This window comes from Bombus fervidus, chromosome 7 (genome assembly GCF_041682495.2).
Source record: "Bombus fervidus isolate BK054 chromosome 7, iyBomFerv1, whole genome shotgun sequence".
NCBI lineage: Eukaryota > Metazoa > Arthropoda > Insecta > Hymenoptera > Apidae > Bombus > Bombus fervidus.
The window spans coordinates 6483656-6497093 of NC_091523.1; the positions used below are offsets into that span (position 1 = coordinate 6483656).

The 13438-nt window shown below is 39.4% G+C and overlaps 1 protein-coding gene across 3 annotated transcripts in view; it reads left to right on the forward strand.

Moving 5' to 3' along the window:
• The window catches only part of LOC139989066 (semaphorin-1A), a 368578-nt gene that overhangs the window by 353723 nt on the left and 1417 nt on the right, over nt 1-13438 (forward strand). For 2 of the 3 annotated variants that reach the window (XM_072006978.1, XM_072006979.1), the window contains exons 10-14: nt 8-356; nt 979-1061; nt 1144-1242; nt 1655-1939; nt 12218-12361. In XM_072006978.1, the coding sequence (XP_071863079.1) occupies nt 8-356; nt 979-1061; nt 1144-1242; nt 1655-1939; nt 12218-12361 (960 nt within the window). The remainder of the gene's footprint in view (nt 1-7; nt 357-978; nt 1062-1143; nt 1243-1654; nt 1940-12217; nt 12362-13438) is intronic. The other variant, XM_072006980.1, reaches the window with a different exon arrangement.

Here is a 13438-nt window from a genome sequence, read left to right on the forward strand (position 1 = left end):
ATTTCAGAGTCAACGAGCGACGTCACGGAAGGAGTTTACGCCGGCGAGCGTGCCCGTTTGGTTTATGGGGTGTTCACAACCCCCGTGAACTCGATCGGCGGTTCGGCCGTCTGCGCTTTCTCCATGAAGAACGTCCTCGAAGTCTTCCAGGGTGCGTTCAAGGAACAAGAAACCATAAACAGCAATTGGTTGCGAGTACTTCCGGAAAAGGTGCCCGAGCCTAGACCCGGTGCATGCGTAAACGACTCCAGGACACTTCCAGACGTGACCGTAAATTTCGTCAAAGCGCACCCCCTCATGGACGATGCGGTCCAATCCTTCTTTTCATTACCTGTGATAACCAAAGTCAGCTTCAAGTAAGTGCTTGCTGCTCGTTATTCGTCATTTCTTTGTTTGTGATTCGAAGCGCTGTCTTGTTGTAATAGGATTTTTCTCCTTAAATATATCGATACATTTTTCTTTTTTAATGGAATTATATACTTTCCTTGGTTCTCCAAGTTGCTCAAGTTATTCTATGAATAGAAGACGAATAAACGTTATTATTTTCGTGAATATGTTGTTAATATTCGAACATATCTTTGCTTGATAGCCGCTTTATCGAAACACTTGTTAATAGCAGCAGCAGCAGCAGCAGTAGTAGTAGTAGTAGTAGTAGTAGTAGTAGTAGTAGTAGTAGTAGTAGTAGCAGCAGCAGCAGCAGCAGTCGTCGAAAAGCGAACTAGACAGCAACTAACTTTATGTTCAAGTCAAACATTGCTTCGTAACAACTTACTATAACAAGCAAGATTGCTAAATGAATGGAATTATACAAAATGGCAACGCAACTTGTTCAACGTTAATTTCCGGTACAGTCACAGCTAACGTAATCTCGTAGAGTTTCCAATTATTTGGAGTGTCGAAAATGATACCAATTGTAAGAGTACGATGTTGGAATATAATTTGAAAGAGCGACGATCAAACCGAAGTGTCATATTCCAGTTACAGATTTACCAAAGTCGCCGTGGATCCTCAAGTGAAGGCGTTGGATGGCAAAGCCTACGATATCCTGTACGTCGGAACAGGTGAGTTACCGCAATTGTGCGCCACGGCGAACAAAAGCACTCGCACGGCATTTAATTATGATAATTTCATAATTATTCGTAGACGACGGCCGAGTTCTCAAAGCGCTTAATACTCGAGCGCCGGATTCTCTGAACAACGTTAGCCAGGTCATCGTCAGCGATGTTCAAGTGCTCAAGTACGGTAAGCGGTCCTCGAAAATCTCCACGCATTTTTGCCCTGCAAATGAAACGCTCGGAGCCTCGTGAAATTCAACGTTCGATCGTTCCACATCCGATAATCATCGATCCAATTATGGAAATTACATTATCTATGTTCAAATTCTAAGCCAAAGAATTTAATCAAACTATTGAATTACCATGTGCAAAAATCCTAATAATACGTATTACAAAGATCATAATAATTTTAATTAATATTAAAGTAGTCTTTTTATTAAAGTAATCTTCGTTGATCAAATTTCCAACATTGGTGAAACGTTGACCGATAACGTCGCACGAACCGCAGCAAACACGTTTTCTTCCGAACTACGAGCCGATATCCCTTCGTGCTTAATCCCTACACGAGAATTAAAGCGTCCAATTCCGTTCACGTTCAGGACAAGCGATCAAGGATCTGTTGGTGGTCCACCTGGCCGGCGAGGCGAGCAAGTTGGTCGTGTTTGCTGACTCCGAAATTCGTGCGGTACCACTGCATCATTGCGACGCGGCAGCGGCGGTCACCTGCGCGTCTTGCGTTGCACTTCAGGATCCACATTGTGCTTGGGACGCTACGAAGAATCTGTGTGTGGCCGTGTCGACTAAGCTGCACGACAGCGATGCTGACAAAACCCTCTTCCAGGACATTATGAACGGCAGACACAAGGGCTGCGGCTACGAGCAAGGTAATTCCCGTTAACGCAAACTCTCCTTAATTGAGTTGAGACATTTAAAGCTCAATCTCTCGCGAGATTATCAAACGTTATCGACGCGTCTCTAATGTAAACTTGTCGTTCTCGCTTGAATTTCTATTTTTCCATTTTCTTTTTTTTTTTTTTTTTTCAATGAATTCACGCTGATTGGTTTCTTTCTTTTTTCTCTTTTTTTTTCTCTCTCTCTCTATCTCTCTCTTATTTTCTATCAAAGGATTGGCAATCCTGATAGCAGCGATTACTTAATACGACGAGTCTCTGTGAGATTTGTAGGTTCTCGTAACAAGCGAGAAACGTTAGTTTCTAAGCAGAATTTAAACGAAAGAAAAAACTAACGCTTTCAATTTGGCAGAACGGTATGATACCTATATACTAAAAACGCAGTAACAGGAGATCTATCCATACAACGATTAATCAAGGACGGCTAGATAAAAGATAAAAATAAAAGGGCCTATCGTCTTTTCACTGAAAAAGAATAAATACGTAATTCTATAGCGCGATGACGCACGACCACTTTGCGAAGGTCACGCCGAAAAAGTTAGTTGAATTAGATTGGAAAGTGTCATCGCACAACCTCCATATTCACTAGAGATTGCACAATCGAATTATGGTCTCTCTACAGCACTTTGACGTTTTTAACTGATAAACAAATTTTCTTACGGAGATAATATCAAAAATGCTATATGTCAATTTACTGAACTGCAAAAATGTAAGTTTTATTCGTTAGAAGAATTAGATCCCTCTGGTATAGAGGGTAAGTCAATCAAAACTATTATTATCTAGAACAACTCGTTACCTATTGATTATACGAAAAAAACGTTTTAAACGAATTATATTGCGTTCGAAGAGACTCGTCGAATGGATGCAATTCGATTTTTTTATATCTTGGAAGTTCCTCCAGCTGTATAAACATTGGAATAAATTATCGAACGCAGTTTATTTCGCTCAGGATTAAAGGTTCCTCCTATAGAAGCGACCTTCTTCTGCTTCTTTATATTACGCGTTCTCTAATAGTATTTTTTATTAGAAAAATAGTAACGTGTACCATAGAAACCCCGGCAGAGGGTTAAATCGAATATACTGTTTATACCTCAAAAGGTCTCGACGTTAGGAAAAGTTATAAAAAAGATTTTGCTAAAAGCTACCTTTTAGACGTGATTATGCCGCCAGTCTCGAAAGGGTTAAGTGGTACTCGATTCGACGTTTGCCAAGGCATTTTGACTGGAAGTTCGATTGTTGGAAAGTTACACGGTATACAGCCACATGAATCGTGTAGGAGTTTTCCCCGTTCAACGAGCGTGACGGTAGCTCGCTTACTTAGCCATGGCACGGTTAAATTCGCCGGTTTTTCGCGTTTACACCGAGGCTAAAATGCCGGGGAAGAGAGCTATCCGTGAGAATTGGCTCGCCACGCTCCTTGATCGGTTTCACAGCCTCTCCTCTAGAAGAGGTCTCGACGGAGAAGTTTTGCTCGCCGGATGAAACACGCTTCCTAGACAGGAATTTTCAACGCCTTTGCCGCGTAACCGTACGATTCTGAATACAGTTATGAATGCGGTATCGTTCGGGCTTCGTAGATCACGTTACGTTGAGCAGTCGAGGGACTCGTAATTTGAATTTCGAGGAAAAATGTTGGCAAATTCGTGTGGATGGTATACTTTGTCGTTCGCGAAGGTTAGTAGCGAATATAGTTGGTCAAATTTCCTTTTAATTTTTTATCGACTGCTGTCGATTAACACTTTGACTGTCACCTTGGTTATACATGACCAGTCACGGTTTCTCCTGTGACGCCAAGGTGGTCATTGGTGACTGGAACGCTTTAACTTCTTACAATTGTAAAAATTGTATGAAAATTGACAGTTAGGGCATTTTGAATATAACCGGTAAATAGAAGATACTTTGAAACAAAAAGTGCCCCATTGAAGAATTAAACATATTTATTAGAACATCAATAAAAAAAAAAAGAGAACAAATCTTGCATCTAATGATGCACTGTGTTAAAACACTTTAAACATAAATGTGGCTCATCAATACAATGTGGACAATAGGTGGTCATCTTTTTGGTCCGATTCTTATCAATTTTTAATCCTAACTGCTTAACATTTTATTTTACAACACTCTGCAAAATTGTTGTGCCAGGAACGCTTGCCCTTCTTTCTTCCGCACTTCGTGTCGCAATCTTTGTCGAATAAGTATATTCAACGGCTCTGGTAAATGGCACTGTGTAAGGTACATTGCGAGTGACATTCTAAAATCTGATACCTTGATTTTTGTTTTTGTTGCTTGTTTATAGAGTATCATCGCGTTTGAAATTGATGTATTTAACAATAACTCTAAAGATAATTTTATATACCACTTGAGAGTTCTTCTATGTGGTGTAGAATATGCTATCATTTGATCTGATAAATCTACAGCAAATTTTCCTCCGTTGTATTCTACTATTACTATTGGTTTATCACAAACATAATTTTCTTTGCGGACCTCTACCATTTCAGCCTAATATCTTCTACACGTTTCAACAATATATTCTGCACGTTTTGCTTACGACGAAATAATGCGAATAGTTTTTTGAAATAAACGAAGCCTTGTTATAATACGTCGCTATCAACTGTTACCAAGGCGCCCACGGTGGTCATCTTTGACCACCAATAAGATAAACGGTCCATTGGGGAAGAATGTTGTCTTACATCATCAATTTATTATTATTTTGCCATTATATGCTTTCAATAATAAAAATACTCCCGTGGCGTCTTGAGCGAAAACATGTGATTTCGGCGTGGCAGTCAAAGTGTTAAACAAGATAGATAGTTAAAGTAGGTTTGAGATCTTATTTTAGACGACGAAAAAGAGAAATTACGATCAAAGGAGTTGTTTAAAAGGAGATATTTTCGTAACGGATATGTACGTCTGTGAATAATCTCCTACTAAAACTACTACTGATTACTAGTTTATAACGTTACGTTGCCTGCATCGTACTTTTGGTTTTGTACTTACTTCCATTCATAAAATATAATCTTTTGGGGAAAAAATTGCAAAAGATGCGAAACCTGTTGCGACAATTTTTAGGCCTTAAAGGAAGAATCATTTTGCCTGTAAAAAACTATACTACTTTTAAAACCGAGAATTTGTAAAAATGTGCAAATCCCCTTAGAAGTGGAGCGATTTTAACCGTAGAATTTTGTTATCCGAAAGATTGTAAGATATTTGTTGTAACGAGGAAAACTATTTTGATTAATCGCTGTCAGCATCTATTACCTAGAAACGTTTGTAATAAATTCTACAAAAATCCATAAATTTAGTGCAAAATATCTCATTTCGTCTTGCGATGGTACAAGCGAACCGAAGTTCGAAAAATGTTTGTAGAATCGAGAAAAAAGAATGACAAGACAAGAATGGTCTAAACAGGATATGTTAAAAATGTCTATCGTCGCTTTAACTTTTTAAACGGAATTTCTCTCAGGAATTTGTCCATTAAACCGAAGAATTTCTCGGGTTAAACTCACCCGGGCGCAATTGAAAATTTTACCGTTCCACTCCGGCTGCAGGTCTTGTCTAATTTTTGTCAGAAATGAAAAAGAAGAAAAGTAAAAAGGTAAATAAATAAGTAACAAGAAAAGGAGAAAACAGGAAAAATTCTTGAAATCTTAAAAACGAACCGTGCGAATATCTCCACGAATTTTCCATCTAGCGGATATAGCGATATTTCTGAGCAACGCGACGCGAGAAGAACCACTTCAAACTTACATTTACTTTATACGCTCGCGAACGATCTTATAAGCTTCAGCATATTCATATTTCACGCTGGTTATATCAGCGGCCATCAATTTCTGTCGTAATCAAATTCGCATCGGCCAGCGACGTAGTAGCACGTGCGACGTTGAGGGGACGCGTGTTACGTGGATGTATCGCGACCGTTCATAAACGTGATTTCTTTCTCCGTCGTAGCCATAACAACTATATATTTTGTTATTTGGCCGTCCATTTCAATCGACCAGTCTTCTTTCGCTTTTTTTCCTATATTCATCACCATTCGCCGTACGCTTTTCTCGTGATAGCTCGTACGATGTTTCAGCTGACAAATAGCCGATAGCAATCGGTCTAGCGATGGAATCGAATTCGACGCGTATTCGCAAATACAACTAGCAAAAAACGCCAAAATACTGTTATAAAGAGCTGGAACTTATCTAGGTTCGTGTTTACTTGAAAATACGTGTGTTTTCTTCAAAGTACTCGCGAGGCGTTGGAAACTTTACAGTTCAGTTGGAAGCTAGTTGCAACAAACTCGATTCCACCGGTAGCAGGCGATGTAGAACTGACGATACGCTTCTTTCGACTGGTCACCGTGGGCTAGAAGATACGTAGACGCGATAACGGGGCTATCGGCCCGATGCAAATGTATCCTGAAATCGATTTATGGTATTCGACACGGCGCGGCGTGCAACAGCGTCAAATGTGTACCGTCTGGCCTGCAGGATAAATTGGAATTTATGCGTCGGTTTACGTCGTCCGATACGCTCCTAACGAGCGTTACTTGGCCGTTCACCGCTGCTAAAAGTGCTCCAGATCACGGGATCACAATGAGCACAGCCAGGAGCGGTTGTCACGGGGAAAATCGATTTCCCGTACGATCGAACGGGAAACACGGCGGTGATTAGAAGGTAACGTTACACGTCGTGTTTGCTTGGTTTACGTTGACGGGCAAAATCGTCTACGACTTCTCGTGGTAACTTTCCTTCGTTTTAACGAGGTTTAGAATTATCGAAGTAGCGAAACAGAATGTAACATCGGAAGTACAGAATTACTTTTCTACTGCTAATCGAATAGCGTTTTCTCAAACGCAAATTTTCTTGTCCAATTTATTATCTTCGCTTGTTTTCATCACATAGAATTCCTGAGTTTCCTCTTACGCTGTTCACCACGAAAGCGGTTATTTAACCGCTATAGTCTCGAAAGCACAGTTAGATGTACGTACACTTTCTCATCTTGCGAGCAATCATGCTGTAACGGAGTTTCATTATTTTCTACAACTTAGCTCACCTTCGTCACCTACGTCAAGCTAAATCATTTGTCCATAGAATATCAACTTTTGTGGTGTCTAAGATTCAAGTACGTTACAAAGAAGCATTCTACGAAAGAAAATCCCGCTTTCGCTCGTGTCAGTGCGAACGGAGCGACTGCAAGTTGCGTTACCCTTTGCGTTTTGCTATTTGGTTCGCTCGACCGCTAATGGAATCGACTTTTTCCCCGTAACTGGCCTAGAAACGACCGCAAATGACGCGACATTCGGTTTAACGCGTTCTACGGGGTGTAGATCACCGGTGTGAGTCACAACACCGTGACAAAATGGCGAATTCGCTGGTAGCTCGATAGCTTCGCCCTGTCTGCCGGCATTGATAGCCAGTGAATCAGACACTGCTTTTACCTCTACTACGGAGACCCGAAGTACGTTTGCGAATATGATTTGTTGCCTGTGAGATTGTGTCAGGCTGACTCGTAGGTAGAATCGAAGGTAGTATTTATATGTCGCTTTACGGGAATGAGGCAGCGTCTTTTACGTACGCGTATGAATCATCCCGCTTAAGAGTATTACGTAAAATTTGAGACGAACGAATGTTGTTTCGCATTTTCTTGATACTAAATATACAAGAGCGAAATCTAATCTTATCCATTATCGCGGAAATCTTGCTTTCCAACTTATAATAATTCACGTAGCTAGTTATAACGGTAGTACTACACGTGCAAATATTTCCCCTGATAAAACCTGTAAATTATAAAACCTACGAATCTCGATAGCAAGGTAATCATAGAGATTAATTAATCACGGAAATTTATACACGGAAAATCATAGGTGCAACCTTTCGCAGTAACAAAGAAAATAACAAAATGTCTCAAGTAAATACTAGACCTGTTATCAAAATCTAGGAATTAAATCAAATAATCCCATAAATCCTGTCACTCTCACCACGATCACGCAATGTACGGAGCTAAAGCGCGTTAATCACAGACCGTTAAAATTGCACTCGTAGCTTCAATCCTCTTACGTTCCATTGAACCGATCGCATGTCGATGCAAAGTGCGTAGGCTTGTGTTCGGCAACTAGTTTGACCTATTACTCTTTTATCGGTCGCATGATCTATCCACGAGACGAAATTGCAGGAAAGACTGGCTCCATTGAAACTCGAGACGCACACGCTGCAAGAAAATTGCCTCTTAAGGCTAAAGGTACTCGCCATTATTGCAGGTAACGTGCGGACACGTCGCGCGTTAAAGAAGCTTCTCCGAATGCCGCTGCCACGTCTGCATCGAGGTGAAAGTTTAATAAGAGAGAAAATCTCCGGTCCAAACGAGTCTTACTTGTTGCTCTAACTAGCTGCGCTCGTTTCTTAAATCCACACGCGGAAATGGTTCAGCCCGCTCGGATTAATTTTAATCAGCTGCAACGGGTTTGCGATACTTACAGCTGACCGGCCGATTATACGCTGAGAAGTGCCGCTGCATCGATATCCTGCCAGTGAAATTTCTCGTGAAACACTGTCGCGATGTTCGTCGAAACCTTTTTCGACTGCCACGTCGCCCATATTCGGGTGACGCTTATTTAACTACTTGCAAAGGATCGTCGTAGGTATTTGAAAAGATTTTCTACAGGAAGTAATAAAACTATCGAATTGCTGTAAAAGTAATACGAAAATGGTTTATTAAGAAAATTATTTAGAATGTAAAACTTTGAAGCATTCTATACAAAGCTGAGGTTAGTCGGGACAATTTGGACAATAAGTTGTTATTTACTACGACTGCACTTATCAATATCCGAATCAGAATCAGACGATGTAATTCTATTTATATTTCTATTTCTAGGAAATCTGATTTCTTCCTCATCGCTACTATCTGAATTTGTGTAAGCCTCGTAAAAGCTTTCTTCTTCACTGCTATTTGACTCACTAAGAAATAAGTTTTCCATTTTTCCTTTCAACATTGTAACGAATTGGGACATAAATTTTAAGTTATCTAAAATATCGGTGGGAGTACCTAGCAGAGTGTGTTTGGTACAGCGGCACTCGTAGCCTGAAGGAGATTTCATTGAAAACACGCGCAGCAGTCAACGTGTTAAGAACACTAGAGAATTTCGGTTACGAAGTGAAACATTGTAAATTCATATTTAATTCTGAACTGCTACGATAAAATGGAAATAGAACTTAATTATTAACATTGATTGATTATCCCATTCCAAACTATTTTCGAACTTAATATAATATAATATAATGAAAATATAATTCAAAATTAAACGTTATTCTTTCTATGCAGTCGCGAATTTTTCAGTGTTTCTGTTCCTCCTTCTACGCATAATCCATTATTTCCGACTGATCTGTTGCAAAGATCACGTTACTCGTAGGGTGACCTAATACAATTCATCGCGAATTCTAGGCGTGTGCGATGATCGTGTTAAATAGGGACGCGAAAGAGCGATTTCTCTGAAGAACAGATTCGAGAGAGGCGTGGCCACGATTTGCCAACATTTTGCCCACAAATGCAAGAACGAGCCGCGCACACTACGCTTATCACCGAGACACATATAATTTCCTCGGAGTGCAGACGTGCTCTCGATAAACTCGCCACGGAATAATTTCTAACTACGGACCTTATTCCTCTGTGCATCTTATCACGCTCGCAGGTTGCCCGACTAACGAGCATCGATCGTAGAGAACCGGTACGACGTACGGTTCTTTGAATTTTTATACCTTTTATCGAGCAGAGAGCAGAATGGAAAGAAATCTCGCGGTGCTAGTCCACCGCAAAAATTTGTAACCGCTATTTCGCGGCAAAATGGGAACTGTACGCGAAAACGAGTAGACTAAGTTGCTCGGAACATCTAGAAAGTGTTTTATAATTGATAAGAAGTTGATTTTTTCGCAACGCTGTTCTCGTTCTTTCGCCATGACACGATAACGGATCTCTTTAAAGCTGAAACGGTTAGCGGACAAATAAATTGACTTTGGATACCGCGATATGTAATAGAGGAACTCGGGACTGCGAAACGTTGGAAATATGCCGCGGACGTGATTGAATCGATCATCTTCGAAAGGACATTTCTCTGTTTTGAAACTCTGTACACAGTGTACACGCAGGAGGAAGAAGGAAAACTGCAGCTGTTAGTTACAATGACTCGTCGTTTGAATTTCACACGACGTTCGAGCTTGTTATTCTAGCTTTATTTTATAACGCTGACGATTCTTCCTTTACACCTTTAATCGACACAATAGAGAAGAAAAATTATAACGTAGATTTCTGATGCTTTATTATCGAATGCTTTGTTCTTCAAAGGCGCTTTGCACGTGACGTATTTGGAAATATAGCTATACTTATACCAACGCTGAGAATAGTAAAAAGAAGAAAGTATTATGTATAATAACGTTACAAGATCGAAAATTATATCGTTTAACTTTAAACATTTTTCCTTACAGCTTCAAGGTTTATTTTACGAGTACAACTTTACATTGAAATTGAAACACCGTTGCATCTTCGATGAAACGTAAAGATCTTATATTTTATATATAAAGAACTTGTAGAATACGATAAACAAAACACGCTACTTTTACGTTAGAACTTAGTCAGATATATATAAACTTGAAACATAAAGGTAGTAGTTATTTACGGTGTTGCTTGAAACTTCAACTTTCCAGCTTAAGTGGTTTTTAAGGTACGTGCACTCTTGTAAAGAAAAATGCAACGTTTCAAAAACTCGCGTTGAACATTGTTTTTAAGTGTTCCAAAGACGTGAACGATATCTACAGAAAATTCGACTTTTGAAAGAACCTTCGTAGAGAAGCCCTGGAACGCGTAGAAATAAAACCCGTGGTAGAAGCCCGATCCGACAACCCTCTTAACATGAACATCACGTTGTACTTTCCTTTGAACAAACTAAAAACTCAGTAAATTGCTTCTGTCGTCTAAATTAAAATCTAAGAAGCAAACTTTCCATATGTTTCTACCGAATCGATTGTACCTAGAAGCTTCTTAGTTTGCTATTTGCGCACAACGAACCTTCCTTCGCCATGTTAAAACAATAAAAATTGCAGCCTTATTAAAATTCCAGCTTTCGAATAGAGACTGAGATCGTAGATAAAATAGCTGCAACATAATACAACGTATTACGTACGTCCATGTATCGAGCCTCGGAACCAGTAAAAGCACATGCTGCATATCCTTTTCCGATGGACCCCTTTCGTTCGTTGACCGTGACGACTACTTATATTTATTTTCTTGCAAACCGCTTTAATCCTTTCACCGTCACCTACTCTACGCTTCTCGCATACTATTACCGCTATTCTCTATCTATGTCGTGATGCCGCATTGTTTAACAACCTCGTCCTGACCACTTTGTATGCCCACATTGCGCTCATGCGCGCGTGTTGTGCGTTATACCATCGAGATGTCCAAGTGTCATTCTCAATGGCAAGTACCAGCAAAGTTACGAGATCATATTGGCCTCCTTTTTAATAGCTGATAAATAATTGTATCTAAGAGAAACATGTTGTTCTCGTGTCATTAACAATCCGATCAAGTACAATTTTAATTATTAACGTTGATGGTTCACGCCTATGCGTATGCTTGTAGTTTCTAGGGCAAATCTTTGATCGTCTTCTTCCCTTACTATGATTTTTTCCAGATTAATTAGACCAATTTTGTTGATTTGTAGTATACCAACTCACTGTTGAGAATATTCTACATACAAATAATGCACATCGGCGTGAACGTGTTAAATAACAATGGTTTCGGTTATTCGTATTAATCAATTACACACTTGCTAATCTTACTCCATTATCTTGCAATATAAAGTATTAATCCATTACCTGCCAATATGAAGTAAATAAATGGACTTCGATATAGAACATTAAAAAAACAGATTTATTTAAAAGCATTGAAAGGCATAGAATAGTATTAAAATCTGTAAAAAAAAGAAAGAAAAAATTGGCAGCTAATAGATCGATCTCGCAGAAGTCGATGCAAACCAAAGTTGCCATCATTTATTGTTAAATCATGATCACAGACTTAACTTTGCATCGTCCCCTCTGTTAATTGGTATTTTTCAGTCGCATGCAATTCGGCCCACCGTGGTCAACTGTTGAAAAAGGGACCAACGTACTTACGAATCATTACTTTACGCTCAGAACATCATTTCTTTTTGTTTTGTCTGTCTTAAACTCGACTTGCCATCTGTGCTCTCGTCATCAAATCAGTGAAATGTTGCTTCAGAGATGGTGAAGCCCGTGCAACCAGCGATTCTGCCCGAAAACGGGCGAGGCGAGCAGCCCGATGAACGGGACAATGAAATCGTCATCGAGCTGGATCGAGAAAATCAGTACGGTCGTACGCAGCCACGAGCTAACGAGCCTCAAGGTAATCATTTGCGCAATATCCAGATGGTCCACCCACACCTCGTGTCACGATACATTTTTTCCGTTTCTTTTGTTCATTAATCTCGATTACACGCACACATACATATATATACATACTCATATATACACACACATACACGCCTTGCTTTCAATCCATCGTCATCCACCAGTCCGTACGTATACAAGAGATTAGGGTGTCTCAAACGTTTTCTTCGTTTTATAAGGAAACAATAGATGCACAACATTTTTTGTTTTATATTATTTCACTAAATCATGTACGATCCATTTTGTTCCAACAGAACAGATATAAAATAAAATATATATAGCACAAAAAGTGTTGTGCATCTATCATCTCTTTATAAAACGAAAGAAACTTTTGCAACAACCTAACGGATATCCAGTTTTGCCTAGTCAAATTTTATACGTATACTCTGCTACGACGACGAAAATAAAAATGTTGTATTTTTAACATTTGAACTTTCAAGTAGAGGATTTTGTATATAAGTAGAGAAATGTTGTATATGGAACGATATTAACTCTATTAGCACTGCTTTAACGACATCGATAATGTACAAATTATTTGATTTTGTTTCCCAATAGGAAAGCCGCAAATGCTTTTTGTCGATTCTTACTTTGTACCGTAGTAACGGCAAGTTCATTATCGTCTTCTTAGCGTCTGGTATTTTTGACGTAACTTTTTAATAAACCTTCAGACTACATATATTTGTATAACATTTATTTCTTACTTATATCAACAGAATATACTTATAAAATTTGATCAACAGAAAAACTCGAACTCCTTGTATATAATCAACGCGTAAACATACAACTTTAGTAGCCATTTTTCACTGTACACGTACAGATAGTTGAAGCTAGCTCTCTCATTCGTCATTCGTTACACTGTTGCGGCTCTCCTCGTCTATATGTATATGTTTCACGTATACAGTGTGTCCTAACTTTGTGCACCGTACTCACCCTGTTGTTTGTAACTAGTTGCACCGACCACTCGCGTCCCTGCTACCTGGTTTTATTAAAAGTGCAGCCAACTAGAGGAAAAGAAACGCGTGGAAAAACTCGT